The sequence below is a fragment of the Oryzias latipes genome, chromosome 24 (genome assembly GCF_053564925.1).
Source record: "Oryzias latipes strain Hd-rR chromosome 24, Olatipes_Hd-rR_3.1".
NCBI lineage: Eukaryota > Metazoa > Chordata > Actinopteri > Beloniformes > Adrianichthyidae > Oryzias > Oryzias latipes.
In genome coordinates, this window is record NC_136260.1 from 5309813 (window position 1) to 5329999 (window position 20187).

Genomic DNA, 20187 nt, shown 5'->3' on the forward strand with positions numbered 1-20187 from the left:
TAATGTAGATTCAGAGCATTTTTGTAAGAACATCTGATTTGATCAATAAAAAAAGTCAATACTAAACAGTTAAAATGACCAATTCTTTATATTTTGAAACTTTAGTTATATTATTGCACGAGGACCACAAGTTTAAATGGAAGTTTGTGATGCAAGAAGTTCTTAAAAGCAACAACTGTGTCAGTTGACTTTTGATTAAAAAAAGAGGGGGGGGGGGGGGGGGGTCTAAATTTTGGAAGCCCAACAGCCCACATCTGCAAAATATTTAAATATTGATGATTCGTTTGATAACTTAAAAATTGAAACCCGTTTTAAAGTTTTCCATTTTAAAATAAACATAATATATTCCAAGTAAAAAAATTATTATTTTAATTGTATAAAAAATATTAAGACACTTTTCAAACTAATGGTACAAGAGACTGAAAGTAATGAGAATTGTACAAGACATTTGAGAACAAATAATTCAATATTTCAAATAGTTTTTATGAAATTTATTTAAAAAGCCCCAAAGAATCACTTATTTTGACTTTTTACAAATTATAGTCAAATGAAGAGACAGAATACAGAGAGCACACGCTAAAAAATACAATAACTTAAAGACTTGCAGATCCATCTTGATTGTGGAGGATCTGAATGGAAGCAGTGTGGTCCAGGACAAAGACCTTGGCACTTCTTGGAGCGAGACTTCGCTCCGTCTCATGGAGTCTACCCAGGAAGACCCTTCACGAGACAACGGTCCACTTCAATGTGAAGCAGTCATTTGCTGTGCAGGAGGAGCCTCACAGTCCTCCATAGGAGTCTTCAGCTCTAACTGGGGGAGTCCAGAACTGTCAAGTTCAGTCCAGTTAAGACGTTCTGAGTGTGCGAGGATGAACCAGTCCCAGTGTGGTGACATGACTGTGCCAGGCAGCAGTGGTCCGGTCCTCAGAGAGCTGCAGTCAGGGCAGCTGGGAGAGATGAGCCGCGACGGCCTGAAAACAGGAACAACATCAACAACCCTTCAAAATAAAACCCAGGAAAATCACTAAATAACTTCAGCAGACGGGAGGAAAAAACGAAGCTGAAGCAATATTGATCTCAGTTTTTGCTGCTTATGTTAAATATCTGAGTTGCTTCCTTTCGTGGCCCAGAAGCTTTAAATAACCACAGTAAAGGTCAGAATAAACCACGAGAGGGGCTGCATGAATGCGGCACATTAGAGAGAGCAAAAAACATTCTGACAAACTGAATCCACGCGAGATCTGGTGGTGTAATTCACAAAGACGACAATCCTTTCATCAGATTTTCTAATCGGTTGTTGTTCCACTCCTGGACCCGTTTTCTGTCAGGAATCAGAACCTTCAGCACAGTTTTTTAAGGTCAGAACTCTTCTGAAACCAGAGGAACGGCAGCTGTCCGGGTTCAATGTTCCAAACAAATCTACAAGCTAATAATGTTCATCATCCAAGTTCCATCAAATTTAATTAAACAAGTTACTTAAAATAGATTTGATTAAAGGACCTTTTTATATTACTTGTATTAACAATAGGACAGGAAATGCATTTCCTTGTAAAAGTAAAAAGAGCTAAAATAAAACTGAAAGCATCAACTGGGAAGTTATCAAACGTTCTGCAGACGCCATTCTTTCTGCTCAACACAAACATTTGACATCTCTCTCCTGCTCTCAAACTAAATCTCTTCACGTGTTTCCTCTGCAGAAATAACCACATGTTATTACTAAGCTCAATGTACTAATTCTGCAGGAACTCTGCCTGGACCCTTGACTGTACAGAAGAACTGGACTGAGTGCCCCCCCCCCCCCCCCCCCCCCGTTCCAAAAAGGAAATACCTGCTGGCTCCAAAAGGCCAACATCCTACAGACTTCTACAGAGAAATAAACAGCTGTTACTCAGCCGTTGATGCAACAAACGTAATTCCAGCTGATTCCGAAGCGGAGAAGAGCAGCTTTAAGCAACACTTTACATGAATAATGTGCTACATGTGGGCGTAAAGCCGATATGAGAAGCAGCTTTTCTCTGCGTCAGAATCAGCTGCTTTAGGTTGATCACGTTAACGCTCGTATGTCAAAGAGCGTGCGTTATTTAGGTGACATCTCCGGTGTTAAGGTCAATAATTTACCTTAAAACATTAAAACCGATTTATAATAAAGTTTAATCACAAGATATACAAACTAAAAAAAAATTATCACTAAAAATGTTAGAAAAAAACTGCTTTAAGAAATGTTTCCATGAAACTTTCTGGAATTTTCTGAAAGGTTTTATTTTTTAAACAGCAGATTTCTGGACTTCTTGAATCTGATTGGTTTCCATGCGAGAGATGACAGCAAAACCCCTCACATGGAAAAAAAACAAAATCATGCCAATGTGTTACTTTTCCATCAGACTCCCAGAAGCACTGGTCCTACCTTTGCCAGATCTCCTGATGATCCTGGGAGGGAACATAACCGAGTTCCCTCCTTCTGCAGATCCTTCAGGCGCATCCGCATGACCTCAACATTCCTGCACAGAACAATGGCCAACTCCAGGTTAGCAGATTTCACCAGGTTAGGTAGTAACAAAACACAAAAACAAATGTCTGTGTCTGTTCTAGTTTGTTAAAAGGCTAAACTTAAATGTCCAGTGGGAGCTAAGGGGACTTCTGTCATGAGGAAACAAGACCGTCGCAGGTTGGATGTTTATGGACGAAACTTTCTGAAGTGCAGGATCTTCATAAAACATTAGGGGTGTAACGATTTGCTAAAATCAAAATCGGGTCAGTTCAGAGTTTCATAGGGCTCGGTTCGGTAAATTTATGTTCGGTACGGCTGTTTAACAAATATGCCTGATGTGAACTGCTATTTTATGAACTATTATTTTATTGTTATTTATTGAGTGTGTTTTGCTGCCGGACACCTGAATTTCTCCCTTTGGAGATTAATACAGTTTTTATCTACATATCTATCTATTTTTGGTATTTTTTCAGAACAAAAAACCAAGGCAGAAAAAAATGACTTACAAAATGCATTTATTGGTTTTACATAACAATAAATCAAATTGACCTACGTTTGTATGTGATCTGCTTTATTAAATAAGAAAAACTATTTGCTGCTGGGAACCAAAAACTTTGGATTATTAACACTGGCCTGAAAAAAACATTTGAACTGCACATTAACTGCACAAGGACAGTCAACGCAGCCTGTTGATTGGCAGCTCCGCTCTCATTTCCCCGCTACGACAAAGCAGCTGGGTCCTTACAATGCATGAGCGGGGAAAAAAGAAAAAACGTACCGAAACGGTACAGAAGTGAACTGAACCGAGACTGCCGTACCAAAACGGTTCAACTACACGTATCGTTACACCCCTATCAAACATATGTAAACAGAGCTTTCCTTACTCGAAAAACGATTTCGATTGGGAAGATTTTAACTTTGTGTTTTTATTTTACAAACAAAAAAGTCCCAAAAATGTTCCCGTTATGGGATCAATAAAGTTCTATTCCGAAGAAAAAAGAAGAATATCACTGGCTAAAACCTAAGGGAGTTTAACTGGTTTGGGACTGGGGCTGGACCGATTGTCGGGCGGATATCTGTCATTTTGCAGCCTATCGGATGGGCCTTTTTAAAATCCGACGGGCCGATATTGACCTGGTTATTTTTGGCTCAGGTGCAGACATGGCGCTCCGTGTCTTGCATTGTCCCGCATGATGTGAATGAAACCGCGCATCCAGTCCTCTGCGTATCACACTAGCAGCAACTAAGGCTTTCACTTAATGCAAATGTCTTTTAGCATCAATAATCAGCAGGAGCAGCTCATCTTCTCTGTGAGCGCATAGAACTTCCTTTGCTTGTTTACTAATTACCTTTTTTTTAGATAAACTAAGTTAATTGCTGGTGTTTGTATTATTCTAAATTTTGATGGCAATATTTTGACTCTAACCGTAAATGAATATGGGCTCCAAACATCCGTAAAACGCCACACCGGTCAATCTGGAGTCAGAACTGAAGCTTCAAAGCTTCCCTCTGCTTCAAACCTTCATGAGGGACTTCCCACACCTGTGCTCAGAGCAGGGGTCCTGCAGCCTCCTCTCTTTCTCAGAAAGCTCCGCCCACCACTTCCTGATGACGGCCTGCAGCCAGCGTAAGCCCACCACGATGTGCCTGAAAGGAGAGAGGCTCAGAGCTGAGCGGCAGACGCAGACGGGGTGAAGGCGGCTCCGCTCCGACACTCACTCTTCATATCTGCTGAGCAGGAGGCCTTTCACCTGAGGCAGGAGGTCCACGCAGCAGCCGAGGGTCAAACACGAGGTCTCAGTCTGAAGGCTGCAGAGGAACAAACGTTTGGCCGTCAGCTTTGGTTCTGTTGTTGTCGGTTCGAGTCACATGATCCGTACACGGCCTCTCCTCACGAGCAGGTCGGAGACAACGTCATCATGGAGAACGCTTCTGCATGACTGAGGACAACAATCAGCTGCCCCCAGAGGAGAGAAGGTGGGTCCGTCCGCAGGAGAATGACAGCATCTACTCACTTCTAAACCCTGGTTCTCAAAGGTCATTAAACATGTTCTTCATGCTTTTCTCAACCTGAAAATCCCAATGATGCCCATAGAATGACGGCAACATGGTGTGGAGTCATTCTCTGTGTGATTGTTTTTATTTTTTGTCCCGGGCTGCTGCTTTTACAGTCTAATGAACCGTTAATAACGGGTCTGCGTTAATCCTCGTACATTTGGGAATAAACTGCCGTCAGACGAAACAGAAGAAGAAAACATGTAGACCCAGCTGTGCAGTCGGATTTAGCACAAGCACTGCAGCGATCCTTCAGTCCCAATGGTGTCAATGTAAAATAAACTTTTTCATTAGTGTAAACATTTAAGGGTTTTTTTTTTATTGCCATTAACATCTGAAGACGTACTCTGACTCTAAAATACTTTAGCAGGACTTTTCACGGATGCGGGGACAGATGCTGATTCAGCGCCTCTGCAGGTGATGATGTGATCAGAGCGGGACTTTAGGCTTCTGTCTGACTGGTTGTGTCTTGTAGTGATTGTTGATCAGCGGACGAATACTTTCTCAAAGATTAAAGGTGAACTTACTTATTGGTCAAGATGGGCAGACAGTCGATCAGCAGGCGGGTGTCTTGTAATCTGAGAATCAAGCGGAGCAGGAGATGGATGAGGGAAGGACGAAGGGCAAAAGAGGACATTTCTGATCAGCTGCTGTGAGTTTTACCTGGTCAGGTAGGCCACGAGTTCACAGGCGCTCCTTCGCCACAGCGTCAGCGCGACTTTGAGCCGCAGATCCCGCCCAAACAGGATGCGTGTCATGGCTTCGTGGTCCTTGGAGAGCTGGAGCACAAACAGGAGCAGAGCTGCAGGAGAGCAAGGAAAAGGCGGGTGTTTCTGAAAGCGCGCTGCTGTCCTCACCTCAGTGAAGTCACTGCACTTGGAGCTGGCGCCCGCCATTCTGGAGGTAGGAGCGTTCACCCACGGCTCGCCGTTGTCATAGCAACGAAGGCCTTGGCCACCATCGGGGCAGGTCAGCTCATTCTCTTTTTCTCTGTTGGCCATGCCGGGCTCACGATACCGGCCGGCATCGGACGAGCGGCGCTGCAGCTTCACGCCCGCCTCCACCGGTGCGCAGCTCCTCCTCTTGTAGGACGATGGCCGCTTCGCTTTGCCTGGATTCTGAACTCTGTGATGCACCTGAAACCTGCAGACAGGGTGTGTGTGAGTCAGGAGAACACAGGAGGCGGAGAGAGTGGAGCGCCATAACAGACTCACCTGTCCTTATCTAAATCTTCCTGATGACATACTTCCACCTAAACAGAAAGATAGGAAATGAAGCCTGGATCGCTGACAGCACGGACGGAGAACCGCGTGACGTCACAGTACCTGCTTCATGATGTGGTCAGTAGAGAGGCGCGTGCAGAGGCGTTGGAAGCCATCGGGTGTGATGTGGTGACTCTGTCCCCGCAGCTCACCAGCGGCCATGACAGGACACTCTGAGGACAAACACGGAGCCGCGCGCTGAGTCCACACCGCTAAGTCAAAGAGGCGTTGGCTGCTGATCAAACATCTCCTCGCGGGGATTCAACTTTGACTTAACAGAGACTTAACTATTTCGAATCCCTAACAAAAGTATATTTGAGTTGTTAAACATACAAACTTTCAGGTTTTAGAAGCTTTTAGCTAGCAGAAAAACAAGCTAAAGTAAACAGGTGGGCCGCAGCACAGAGCTAGCTTGAATGATTAGCGCCTGCTCCTCGAACATATGTTTGCCACAGTCCATGCAGGCGGGGGGTCAAATTACGAAACTTTACGAGACGAACCGAAACACCTACCGAGTCATTTTGTGTCCGGTGGTGAGGCTCCTCCGCAATCCGGATCCAAACACGCAGATAAACTTTTACTCTGAGAGCGCCCGGCTTCCGTAACGACCGCCGTTTCAAATGAACACAACGCCGGTGATCTGCCCCGAGGGAGAGCATGCAGTTTGTGCGGCTGCAGCGCCGCCTGCTGGACGGTGGTCGAACAACGCCGTTGTCTGCGTCACGACGTGTTCGGAGGAGCTTATCTTTTTTATTTTTTTTTTAATTGAACAATTGCAACATACAGAACAAAAAATAAAAAAATAATAACAATTATGCACATGTAATGTACATTACAATTCTGCATACAGAATAAACGTGTTACATCCTTAGAAAGATTTTAATCATTAGCAACAAACACAAAAGATAAAAAATAAAAATAAAGAAAGAAATAGAACTAAACATAGAAAAAAATAGATAAAATAAAAAATAAAATGCGAGAGAAAACTTATGTCATTATTCCAAAAGATTTACTAATGTTAATTGTTTTGTGAGCTTTTGTATTTTTTGAAGTTGAAATTAAGTGTAAATATTGCTGCAGCTCCAGTTTGAACACAAAGAAATCAGGTTTTTTATTGGAAAATTTGCTTTTGTGAATATGAAATTTAGCCATAAATAACAACACGTTTATACAAAAGAAAGCATCATGATTCAGAGGAGCTTATCGTTGCTACATAAGACATGTAAATTACGTAAGCATTGGATTCTGGAAGAGGAAAATCAGTTTTGCAATGATAATAATAATAGATTTTAAAAATAATAAACATTCACAATTTAATAATGTCATTTAATTCATGCATAATCTCTGTATTCTGTGTATTTTATAAGAAACCCCTGTTAAAAAACATTAAAAAGTCAATTTATGTTACACCAATGAAGCATTAATAAATCCTTTTTTTTTTACTATTACACACTTTTATTTCAGACTCAGATGTGGTCCATAGAAAAAGATGCAAATACAGTATACATAATAAAAAGTAAAAAGATATAAATTAAAAAGAGTATAATCGCTGTATCCAGTGTTTCCTCAGGGCAGAAGTGTAGCGGCATGAGCTTCTTTTGGGATCAGTCAGAGACATGATAATTGAGTTCTTAGATTTGTCCAGGCGTTCCATAAGGCCATATGTAAGCTTACGCAGTAGTGCTTCACTGGTGGGGATGTGAGCATCCACAAACAGCTGACTGGCTCTGTACCACCTTGGCACCTGTAGCAGAAGCCTAAAAGCATCATTATAGGCCACTAAGAATTTGCGGAATGTCCCACGTCCATAGTTCCACCAAAGAGGGGCCGTATACAGAGGAGTGCAGTAAGCTCTGAACAGCGAACACTTCACTTGAAGAGAACACGTACTGAATTTTCTCATCAGCATGTTTGCCTGAGCATAGAGTTTACAGTACTGTCTCTGAATGTCTCTATCATCCAACCAATCTATTGTTTTGTATTTAAATAATATGTACATCACCTAAGCTATTATATATTTATTTCATTTTAAACGTTTTTTTGAACATTTTATTTGATATTCAAATATAATTTTAAATGTACTTTTCTTATTTTACTTAAAATTAAATAACATAATGGAAGCGCCCCTCTCACCCTCCACGGGTGGTTTCTCCTCCAAGCTCGGGTCCTCTACCAGAGGCCTGGGAGCTCGAGGGTCCTGCAGTATCTTAGCTGATTTCGGAGGTCTTTCCAAGTATCTGTTGTAGCCACTCCTCCAGTTTTGGGGCTCCAACTACCAATTACTTTCTTTGTAAAACCTGGAGAATTAAAATATTAAGTGACAACTCACCTGTAGATGAGGGGAACTATTGCAACAACGATTGCTCATAATATTTCATTTCTTATAATGTAAAAGAACTGAACAAACAATTGAACCATGGAAAAAAATAGACAACAGAGGGCAAACCAGATGCCTGTGTCTGAGACTAAAGCAATAGCTTTAAAAAGTCAGGTCAAAATGATTGTGGCCGAAAACAAAAGGAAAAAATAGGATAAAAAATTATTTTTGGAAACAAAGTATTTGAGTTTATGAAGCCTGCCAGAAACTTTAACTGATTACTTTGAAATGAATTAAAAACGCTTAAAGAGACAAACAGCAGAAAGAGGTTGTTTTTTAAACCTCATGCTTGCTCTCTCTGCTTTGAAAGATTATAAACACAAGTTAATAAACATGTAAGGAGCTAAACATATTACAAATTCAAAAGGTAATGCTTTATAAAACCTAATTGCTGTAAAATGTAATGAATTATTGTAATAGATTACTTTTGTAATGAGGTATTCCCAACAATGAATACCCGTGTGTGTTTGTGCAGGTGCATGAAGGTTTGTGTGTGTTTGTGTAAAAGTGTTCATGTTTGAGTAAAATTCATTTATTATTTAAATTCTACAAATTGTTGTTGAATAAATGTTGTTTATTTGGTGGATTTCTATTCCTTTCTCTGATAAAACCCTAAAAATATGGCATTATTTCTATTTTGATTTTATTTTCATCACTTTTTGTTTCATGCATTCTACCCTTTTTTTCTCCTTAATCCTTACTTTTCTTCTTCTCTTCGGTTCTCTAAGTTTAGTCTGGAAACAACATTTTTCTGAAGTTTTCCAGAGAACTCCTCTCAGCTTAGATCAAAAAGAATCAGAATGTCAGCGGAAGACAACGCTAGAGGTCATAGACAAATTCAGGAGGAATTTTTTTTACAGACTGATGACACAAAAACCTGGGGACTGCAGATTTTACCACTAGATGACAGCCTTTCTCCACCATCAATCCCATCCTGAAGCAGTGACGTTTAGTAAAGTGGACGTTCTTCAGTGGCCAAAGCTTAAATTATCTGAGGAAAACAGGAGGAGCTAAGTTGTTAAATGATAACTTTCCATCAACTTTTTCCTTTTGTTGTTGTCCCCACATGGCAAAAAAAAAATAGATAAAAAGCATTCACTGTGTTATGGAGAAAAGCACATTTTGATGAAAGAGGGAGCAGATAAAAAGGAGTTATCTTTTAATATTGAAAATGTTTCCGATCTTCTCCAGGAGACTTTCTCAATTCTGCAAAGTCAAAGCCCGGAATGCAAATCAAATAAAGTTTCATGAGTAAATATGATATACAGTAGTTTGGAGGCGGAGCCTCTTATCCATGTGTCATGGTGGGATCTGCTGGTTTTCTTCTTAAAGCGTTTTCTTCATCTCTGTTAGTTCAAGTGATAGAAAACTCAAACAAGCAGCTGTGTCATTTTTCCTGTAGCCAAACCTGATTCTTTAGGTACTCCATCACTGGTGTCAGTCACTATGATTTCCTCCAACCTGATTTTCTGTGAATGCTTATCTACTATACAATTTCTCAAAACTTTTGAAGGAGGAGCCCCTGAAGGACCATTGTTTGTCTAATAAACTCACCTGTAACATTCATGGTAAGTTTACTTAGTACTTTACAAATAAGTTTCCGTTGAATTCAGAAAATACAAAAAATGGCAAAAGAGCCCGTCTGATTTATTCAACGAAAGAATTAAATTCAATAAATTTTAATACATTTTAAACTTTAGAAAAATAGTATGATTCATTCATCTTCTAAACCAGTTTTGTCTATTTTGGGGTCACGGGGCTGCTGGGGCCTATCCTGGCTGCTTGAGGGTGATGGATCCTGGACAGGGCCACAAATAACACACCCATGCACACAATGCAGAGTAACCCAGTGACCTATGAAGCAAGTTTTTGGACGGATGCATGGGGAGAACATGCAAACTCCACACAGAAAGGTCCACAATCGGTGTTCTGGTTCAGGTCCCCCAGCCAGGACTTGAACCAGGGCCCTTCTTGCTGTGAGGCAAGACCGCTAACCACTGCGCCACCAGCAGCCAGTAATTTAAACAAATTCAAAAAGGCTGATGTCAAAGATGCTTGCAGCCTCGCTTACGCATCGACCAATCACAGATGAGCTTACAAAGCCTTTCAGTGTTTATTAAACATGGCAGGCAGCAAATTTTTGGCCAGTTTTGAGACCCAATTCGACACAATAAGACATCTTCCTCAAGGCTGCACTGAAGCAGAGAGCTGACTTTCTGTTGGACCAGGACGTCTGGAACACAACCACGTCATTTTTGACCCTTGGTTTCTGGATTTAAAGCCAGCGCCAAAGAACCAAACGTTGCAGTCCCTTCAAGTACCACTAGGGGATGAAGGAAGTTCATTGAAGTTCTGACTTTACAGCAGATATAAAAGTGTGCTGGTGTCTAAACTGTTTTCTGCATTAATTGTAAAAACTTTCTCTTCTTTAGTTGACTAGCTTACACAGCTGAGGCCATGCTGGTGGAAGGGGGACAATGTAACTGCAAAACCACAAAAGAAACCAAACTGTAAAATCTACACACAGGAGAGACCAAAATAAAACATGTAACGTGTGGTTTAAGTTCTGAACTTTTCGGACCCACATCCTGACTCATTTACTTACTTAACCGGTGGTTGATAAAGCAAATTTTAAAGTATCAGAAATTGTTCTTAATCAGGGACCGATAGGAACTGCCTGCTGTGAATGGGCCCTGAGTTCTAACTTTTCTCTCATAGTTCTGAGACACACCTATGTTTTTCTTGCAATTGTTCTCATCTTCTTGCCTGAGAGCTACTGTAGAGTAAAAAACTGTCAGACACCATCATCAGCCAGAAAAATCACTCAGCCCAACACGAGCACACTCGTGCACTTTCATGCTGTGCACGCAGACCAAATGATGATTGGTGCCCCACCTCATGAGTGGAGTGCTGGAAATGTGCACAGAACATATGGTAGCACTGAGGTTCTCCGTCTGTTTGTATTCGTTCAGGCCAACGATTTATGGATCGAGTTTGGTGGATGTGAGTCTTGGCTTGAGGTTCATCCTGTGCTTTGGTCGTTTGCAGCACAGAGCATGAAATGAACAGGAATTAAATCTGTCTGCTGTGTGTGCTGCGGCCTCAAAGGGGTGACTGAGTGTGTGTGCTGTAGGTACGGCTACCCGTTCAGCCTGGCGTGGAGTTGTGAGGCATGAAAATACCTGTTCAGGCACTAATTAAGTCCGCTTCTGAAACAATCTGAGGCTTGAGTCCCTAAATGTGCAATAAACTCCTTAAACTGCATCAGTTTAATTCATTCTGCAGTTCCTAATGGTTACTTTTTAGAGTTAAAAGCAACTTAAAAAATATCCAGGTTTTTCAAAACAAAATAAAATCTATTTAAGCTGGTGTTTGCTTCATTCACAGAACATTCTCAACTTCCAACAGCTTTTATGCTTTATAGTCTTTGACAGTTTGGATGTAACAACTAGGAGAAAACATCCATACTACACTCAGCAAATGTGCAAATGCATCACTTTTTCACTCCTACTTTATGAGCCGAATGCAAAGATCTAAAGGGTCTAATGGTCACATGCACCCGTTTGGCGGTTGACCTGTATGGGTGCAGCAGATTTGTCTGGGTCCACGGAGGGTTGTAGGGGATTGGCTGGTTCAAGGTGGATTGAAAGAGCAGCACAGGCGTGCCTGGCAGTTCCTGTTAGGCGTGTTGATAATGGAAGGTACGATTGTCATGTGTGTGGCAAGTGCATCATGAATTATTCCCAAAGCTAATTCCTAAGTTACACTCACTCATGTCATGGGTGATGCTGTCATATGGTGCTCCTCCGCCACACTCTAGTCATTAGTAAAGAACTTGTCACAACTGCCCTTTCTGCTACGAACTGCTTGAAGGCAAAAACATGGACATGCATGGAGCACTAACTTATCACATGAAGAGAATGTACAGGAAAAATCACACCTGTTTCACCCTTACTTACCCTTATGTGTTGTATAAGTGTTTAATACAACTTGTCACCTGCAGCATGGCTGTCGAAAAAAACGTGCGTGACCATCTTTGTTCTACGAGTTCACTGAGTGGGCTACGACTTTGACATTTCCTGTGGGCCACCTGCGTGCCCCGTCCAGGTTTTTTGCATGCTGAAGTTGTGACCATTTTATGAGGTCACCACCAAACTTTGAGTATTTTCTCTGTCTTTCAGTCAGGCTCTGGCTCCCGCTGAGGAGTAACTGGGCCCACCTGGCACCAATAACTGAATACTTCTGTAAGAATCAATCAAAAATACTCAACCAGAACGAGTAAACAGCAGTGGGGGGGTCACTGAACAACCCAAGCATGCTCTAATTTACCCTGCAGGGGTAAACAGCTTTGTAAATGAGCCACACAGAGGTTTCAGGAACACACACATGGACTGGTTTGTGTCTACAGAGTGGCTGGACTAAAAGTTAGATCTCCGTGACTTGGTGCTGGTCTTTTTCATCAGCCGCTTCTGGAGAGATGAGGGCTCAGCAACATGTTTAACAGATGTGAGGAACCTGCCTGGAGCGGCTGGTACAACAGTCTGCACATCCACATGAGGGCACGTGCAGAAGAAACAAATCCATCTCGCTGCCGGCAGCGAGCCCAGCTGCCATCCTGCTGGATGGAGATGTCTGTTCAGGAACCAGACGGAGGAGGAGAATGCAGCAATGTCCTGAATCTGCTGCTGATGAAGACTTCCTCCACTCTGTGACATCAGGCTGTCTTCTTACATAAAGACTGCACCTACAGTTTGAGTTTTGCCCAACTTATGCCTTAGTCCCAACTGGATTTATAGGTGGATACTGGCTGTCTGTCTAAAAAAAAAACCTGTGCAGGGCATGCATATCATCGGCATGAAATATCAAGGTTGTAGACCTCTCAGTAAACCCGTAGACTAAAAATGTTCATACACATTTTCTTCTAAAGGCACGCTGTGAGCATCAGGTCTTACTGAACACCATGTAAGGATAAGTAAGGGTGAGGTAGGTGAGACAGGCCTGTTGTACAGATATTTCATTAGTTTCCACCACTTTGAAACCAAGCAGCCAATTAGTGCTGTTCAAGAGGAAGGTGTGCATCCCTTGCGTGCAGCCTGACTGTTAGAAATGAGGAAATTAGACAATCAGAGTACAATTTGTATGGAAGTCATATGGGTGTCCTACGGGCACCTACGTATCATGTGCACGCATGGTGCATGCAGCTTTCACACCTTAAGCCTTAGTCACATGCACCTGTATGGTGGGGTGACTCCAACTAGTGCTATGTGTTTTTGGGTTGTCCAGGCTCATAGATGGTCGTAGGCAGGTGCAGTGGCATCATAAAGGGAGCGCTTGTGTGTCTTGTCGTTCCCTTGTGGCTCGTGCTGCCACTTTAAGGGTCGTCATGAAAATGAAACATACCTCTGTCATGTGAGTGGTAAGTGTATTGTGAAGTATTTCTAAGTATAATGTAAGTTACAAAGACTTATGACCTATTGGCAATGCAATTGTGCGGTGCCCTTACACAGTGCTCTAGCCATTATTAAGGTCCCTGCACTGGCTCCTTACTTACCACATGCAAACGTTTTATGCACGGGATATGCAGGTGATACATAGGTGTTCATTGGAACTGCAGACAGCCCACATCTATAGTGCAGTTGTGACTAAGGCTTTACTAAGGACTAGAGTGCTGCTTAAAGGACACTGTATGACAGTATCACCCGCAAGTCAAAAGTGTATACAGCAGGAGACTAAAGATCCAGATGACAGTGGCTGTGAAGGTATGCAGACTACCGTGGGAATGAGTATCTTTAGCCAAGAACCCATAATTATCACCTAACAGGATCGTTTTTATAGAAAGCCTTTTAGATTTAATCATCTTCTGAAGAGAAAAGGACATTGCTCACATGCCACAAATCACAGGAACTAAACAAAGGAGTTTTCAAAAACATATTGTAACATCTGATGTTAATCAAGTAAATTCAGAGGTAATCTTTCTACATCCTCTCAGTCTTAAATGTGCTCTGAATCCTGTATGCTGGGATTGGTCCCTGAGGCTGCGGTGTGTTTTAAAAAAGGGGTATCTTTGGTCATAAAACTGAAAGACAAGCAAATACCTGCACCCCTCCCTCTATGTTTAAGTTTTTTTCCTATAATACTGTGAAGTACTGAACCATCCCAAACATGACCAGAAAGGCTGTCCATTCAGGGGCATGCTGAAAGGCCACAGTTACTGTTTTGCTCTTTAAAGTGCAAACTCTTTGCACTTTACACACACTGGTGGCAGCTCCGCTGCTGAACACTGGCCCCAACCTTTCACCAGAGGCAAAGTGGGGTATAGTGTCTTGCCCAAGGACACATGGCAGGAATCGAACCTGCAATATTCCGATTGGAGGTCGACCGCCATACCACTGCACCGCCCGTCATAAATGTATGTCGGTTACACCCAGGAGACCTGTACTTATCAGGAACCAAAGATGACACCAAAGGTTTTCAAAAATCAAACTCCCCTCATTAAAGTTTCACAAAAACATTTGCTTATATTTTAGCTCACCTAAATTCATGAAAAATAAAAATACAAGAACAATTTCCACTATAGTTCGTGATGGGCTAATACGCTAAACAAGAACTCTTATAGTGTTAAATTGTTTAATTTGTTTTTTTTTCCACTTTACTTTTTGTGATTGTTCATAATAGTTCACTTAACAAACAGTGATTGTTAGTAAAGTTCAATGGAGTCAATGTTTTGCTCTGACTGACTGCAAAAATATCTAAAATGTATATAATAATGTATTTAAGAAAAAAATTAATTTCTTCAACATTTAAATGTGATTTCCGTTTTTAAATTCTTATGAAACGTTTGGATTCTTGACATTGATGTTGTCTAAAAGTGGACCAGTATGGAAGTTATTTGACATTTTACCTTACAAGTAAGGATTAAAATGAGAGGAACTGAAGGGAAACTGTGAGGTTACAGGGAGCAGAGGTGGAGAAGGTGGACGACTTTAAGTTCTGAAGTTCATATGCAAGCAGGTTGGAATGGGTAGAGGGAGGTCCCAGGTGTGACTAAAGAATGTCAGGAAGAATAGAAAAAAAGGGGAGAAAACTGTAGTGAGAGACTCTGATTCAGACAGGAGGCAGAGCTTAAGGTAGCATAGATGGAGATGTTGGGATTCTCTTTGGGAGAGACCAGGATGGGTAGGATCAGGCATTAATTTTGGAAATGGTGGGTGTTTAAATAAGCACTTGTAAGATTGGTTTTTCAGGCTTTTGTGTCTGTGTGGTCTTCCGATAGACTCATAACTTCTCCAGGTTGTACCATGACCCTCACCTGACGACAGCTTGTAAAAACACCACAACCTCCTGTGACCCTGAAAAGGATGAAGCAGATATTAATAAATTCTAGGTGCAGGAATTTTTCATTAGTGGGTTTGTTAGTGAATGACAGTGTGGACCTCTGAGCACTGCTGATTTCTGGCAGGTGACATCAGTGCACATGTGCATAGCAAGTCAGGTACAGTAAAGACAAACTGTGTTAACACTGTGCTAGCAGAAAGCAACATATTTAAGCTGATAGAGAGCCATTGCAGCAAGAACCAGCGAGAGAATCACACGTTACTCCCAGATCCTTCATTTCTTCAGGCCAAAAACAAACAATACTTAGTGACATTCATGAAGCTGGGATTGGCAGAGTCAAATGATTGCATTAAGGCTCAGAGGAATGCAGCATTCACTGTACATGTTATCAGCCGCTGACCAGCAGCCGATGAAAGGTTGGCCTTTTCCATTGATTAAAGATGATGTAACTGACAAAGGAGGTTGCTGTGGAAACCTGGTGATATTCTGAAGGTTAGAGAAACCTGGCAATTTCAGGCAACCAGAAATTTGCGCATGTGAAGAACACCGAAAAACAAAAATCATACAGTTCTGTTAATCAACATAATTTCCTTTTCAAGGGTTCTGTTTACACCCCACAACAGACTGGTGACTTGTTTAGGGTGAGCCCCGCCTTCACCCAACAGTAGCTGGGTTGGTTTCAGGAAGCCCGTGACCGAGAAACAGATTCAGCGGGTTCTGAAATTGGATGAATGGATAGGTTTCTGTTTACTAGTCTTTAAAAAGAGACATGAAGTTTTTTTTTCCGATTGACCCCGGGTCCTGCCAAGGATTTCTTGACTGGTGCCTCTGGTCAGATCATTATCATGAAATTGTTTACAAAGAGCTCTGTGGTTTAAGAATGTTTAAAAAGATTGGTCGACAGTTATTCATCACTGATGCTTTATTCCAGAACCTTCTCCTTTATTCTGTTGGAACCAATGACAGGTGGGCGTGGCCTTGTGTTTTGGATTGTTGTCATGTTGAAATGTCCAAATGCATCCCATGACGAGCCTCTGAGCTGAAAAGTGCAGGTTTCCTCCAGTATCTTCTGATAACATGCTGCATTCATCTATCATCACTGTGCCTTTGTAGCTCATGTAACACGGGTGCCAAAACTGGGTCATTGTATTTTCTCTTCTGCTTGTTGCGTGTGTAGTACGTGCTCTGAGTCATGTGACCATGACCAACCAATTTGCTAGCTTTATAAGCCGCTAACCCGGAAGCTGTCACAATGCATGAGAAGAGAGCCGGATTATGATGCAACGAGGAGGAAACTACCAGTCTAAACCCGCTGCAAATGAGCCGCATATTTGACGCAATTTGACGAAAAACGGCCATATATGTCGATGGTGAGCTAAGCCTGAACCAGAAAGAGACCAAGCATTGGAGCCTTCCAAGGAACTTCCTCCACCCTATTGCTCAGGCAGCCGGGCTGGTAGGAGGCTCCTGTAGCCTACAGACTTATTTTTGCTCTCTTCCTACAACCTAGTGCCATTTTCATGACTTTTAATCACTCCCTTCACTGGACTCTCGCCTCTGGATTTATCAATTCTTGTCTGGGTAGTATGGAAGATGTGTGAGCTGCTGGTTCCACTCTGATTCGGATACACCGGATCACTAAAGGGACTATTCTTTGTAAATAATTGAACACTGTTAATATTAGTTTCCCTGGATTTTTTCTTTCATATTTAATATTGTTACGTGTTATGTTTGCTATTTTTTGTGTCAAAAAATTAATATAAGGTACCTTCCAAAAGCAAAATTTACAGTCTATGCCTCCTCTCCTAATTTTCTGATCACTAGTCCACAATTATGGAAGCAATTCTGTAGCATAATTAAAAATGAAAGTCAAAACCAGAAATCATCTATGCTGTTCCATGACAGCTGGAGCCCCATCCACAGATAGCAGATTTCACCATGCTAAACGTTTGCTGGTTGGACCAACACGCACTCAGCGTGAAGCTGCAGGAGCCTATCTTCTAAATGTGCTTTTATTACTGTTGTGATTATTATTAAGGGCCTGCTTGCTCATATTTTTTAAATCCGTGCAGTCAGTGCTTTTTTCTTCGCTGCAGGAGGACACGAAAGATGGGTTAGCATTAGGCTAATATGTGCTAAAAACATTAGCCGTGGAGGTACTTAAACTCTGAACGGGAAATGAGCATCTTGGATGTAAATATGTGGAAATTACATCATCCTTTATTTTGTTCTGGACACCACTGGAAACACAAATTCATATGATGGTTTCTCAGATCGTAGCAGCACTTCCGCCTTCGGCGATTGGGAGCTTCGGAATCGCGGGGCTTCACGCTCCGCTATGTGGGGCTTCACGCTCCGCTATGCGAAGGTGGCTGCCGGTCCAAAGAAAGTTTTAATTATGACACAGAATAAGCGATTTTTAAGTAGAAAATGAAAAAAACATTTTGAAGGATTAATTTTTCTTTTTAATTTTGAGGCATTTGACTCACTTACATTTTGAAAATTAAAAAGCATTTCTGTTTATCCATTTTAATTGTCAAATTAGACATTTCTAAAGGAATTTTGCTACACATTTAGCAGAGAACTTTTTGAAAATGAAATGTAAAATACCATTTTCTTTATCATTTTAATTAAGTGACAGAATAAGCAGTGTTGAAGAAGAAAATGAAAAAGCATTTTCAAGGATTGCTTTTTCATTTTAATTTTGAGTCAAAAAATGCGGCTTCATTTGGAAAATAAAAAAGCATTTCGGTTTTGACTTTTATTTTTAATTAAGCGACAGAATCGCTTCTATACACAATATATATATAGGCTACACTCACACATCCCAAACCATCAGTGATCCACCTCCGTGTTTCACAGTAGCAATAGTGTTCTTTTCATTGTTGACTCCTTTCCAAATGTAGCTTATAAAACTTCACTCTTGGTCTCATCACTCCAAATGACTTTGGTCCAGAGGTTTGGGGGCGTGTCTCTGTGCTATTTGGCGTGTTATAAGTGAACTATTTTGTGGCATTTGTGTAAAAAAGGCTTTCTTCTGGCGACTCGCCCATGCAGCCCATTTTTCTTCAGGTGCCTCCTAATTGTACATCTTGAAACATCCACAGTTTTTCAGAGTTTTGAATCCCAGCTGAAGTTATTTGTGGGTTTTTCTTTCCATCCGTAACGATTTTTCTGGCAGAAATGTTTGTGATGGTGGTTTAGTGTCAACAGAACCCCTCACATTTGAACACTGTTGACTGGCATCCTCAGTTCCTTGGATATCTTCTTATATCCCTTTCCTGTTTGGTACAGTTCAACAGTAGATCTTTAGACAGCTCTTTAGCTTTCCCCATGACTCAGGATCCAGACATGTCAGTGTAGCACTGGATGAAGGTTGCAAGGGTCTGTTGGGAATCCTGAAACTCCAACACCTTTGTCCACACACTGATTGCAGACATGTCATGAAATGTCATAAAAATGAAACGCACCATTGTCGTGTAAACGTATTATTACTTATTTACGAGGATAATGTAATTTGCGTGCTCTTATTTCCAACAGACACATTTCCAAATCTGAGTGTTTGGTCTCCTGAACTTTGTATTGATGACAAACATGTTTTGTAACAGTTCCTGCTTCTTTAAAAGTATCTGTTGACCATTAGGTCACTATTTACTGATCTCATATTCACGTCACGTGACGCCATTCACATTCTCTTCAATCCTCAATCCTCAAATAAGATAAAGATTATTTAGATTCTTTTTGGCTGATTTTCTTTTTTCAGCATGACTGAAATCTGTTCTAAACCCACCAGAATAACATTGTGGTTCTTTTTGCTTGGAAGTACCATTATAGCACCTTAGCTGTGTGTTTACTGATCAGATCACATAAAGAAGTTGGCCTCAGTTTTACTGAAGGGGTCTTTGAGAAGACTTGCCTCCTTCATCTTCATCTGTCCACACGTCTAATCCTCCCAGTCTGCCCTTGAATTGACTCAGAGATTTGTTTATTTGCCAGGTTGGGTTGTTTACTTTCCATTTGAGTTTCAACTCGTCCATAAAAGAGTCACTTACGACGTCTGGATGATCAAAGGGAACTTTAAAAAAAGTTTTCCTGCGTAGATGTCCATGCTCAGTGGTTTGCGTGACTCTGCTGAGTGACTGCATCCATTCATGACGTGAAGGCAACATGGAGCCTTTGAGGGAGAGACAGTATGCTGATGATGATGGTGCAACTTAAGCCCTTGTCACAACTGTATGGATCACAGATGTTGTTCACTTTTTAGCTTATCCCGTTAGAGCTCGCCACAGTAAATCAGCTTTCACTGATCTGCACAGGTGGTTTGACAGTTTTTTTTTTTTTTACACTGGATGCCCTTTCTGACACAACCCAGTACTCAACTAGAGTGTAAAATAAGGGACCGCTACGAATCATCACCACTTCATCACTTTTGATCAAATTTGTAGTAATTTTTTCATATCTTTTTATTACTTTATGTGAGGGATCGAGCGGCCAATGAGGACAACAGAAGTTTATCAAAAATGAGTTTTAATTTTTCTCAAAAGCTGAAAAAGATTAACAAACTGGGCCCTTAAAAGAGGTCAACAGAAACATAATTAACTCAGGCAATAACTTTAACTTAACCAACTGAACAGACCAAGTAACAGAAACAAAACTGACCTAACCAAAGA

At 41.4% G+C, this 20187-nt stretch overlaps 1 protein-coding gene across 2 annotated transcripts; it reads right to left on the bottom strand.

Annotated features, from left to right (window-relative positions):
- Positions 1 to 476: 476 nt before the first annotated feature.
- katnbl1 (katanin p80 subunit B-like 1) lies at positions 477 to 6522 on the bottom strand. 2 transcript variants are annotated; one of them, XM_004083904.5, is made up of 10 exons: positions 6318 to 6522; positions 5869 to 5978; positions 5758 to 5795; positions 5401 to 5686; positions 5207 to 5322; positions 5071 to 5121; positions 4208 to 4297; positions 4031 to 4135; positions 2405 to 2498; positions 477 to 971 (listed from the first exon to the last, which is right to left on the bottom strand). In XM_004083904.5, the coding sequence occupies exons 2-10, from the start codon at positions 5965 to 5967 to the stop codon at positions 939 to 941; spliced, it is 912 nt and encodes a 303-aa protein (XP_004083952.1). In that variant the 5' UTR covers positions 5968 to 5978; positions 6318 to 6522; the 3' UTR covers positions 477 to 938. The 2 variants fall into 2 exon arrangements, with proteins under 2 accessions (XP_004083952.1, XP_078798920.1); XM_078942794.1 differs by having other exon boundaries at positions 5869 to 6017; positions 6318 to 6439.
- Positions 6523 to 20187: the final 13665 nt, after the last annotated feature.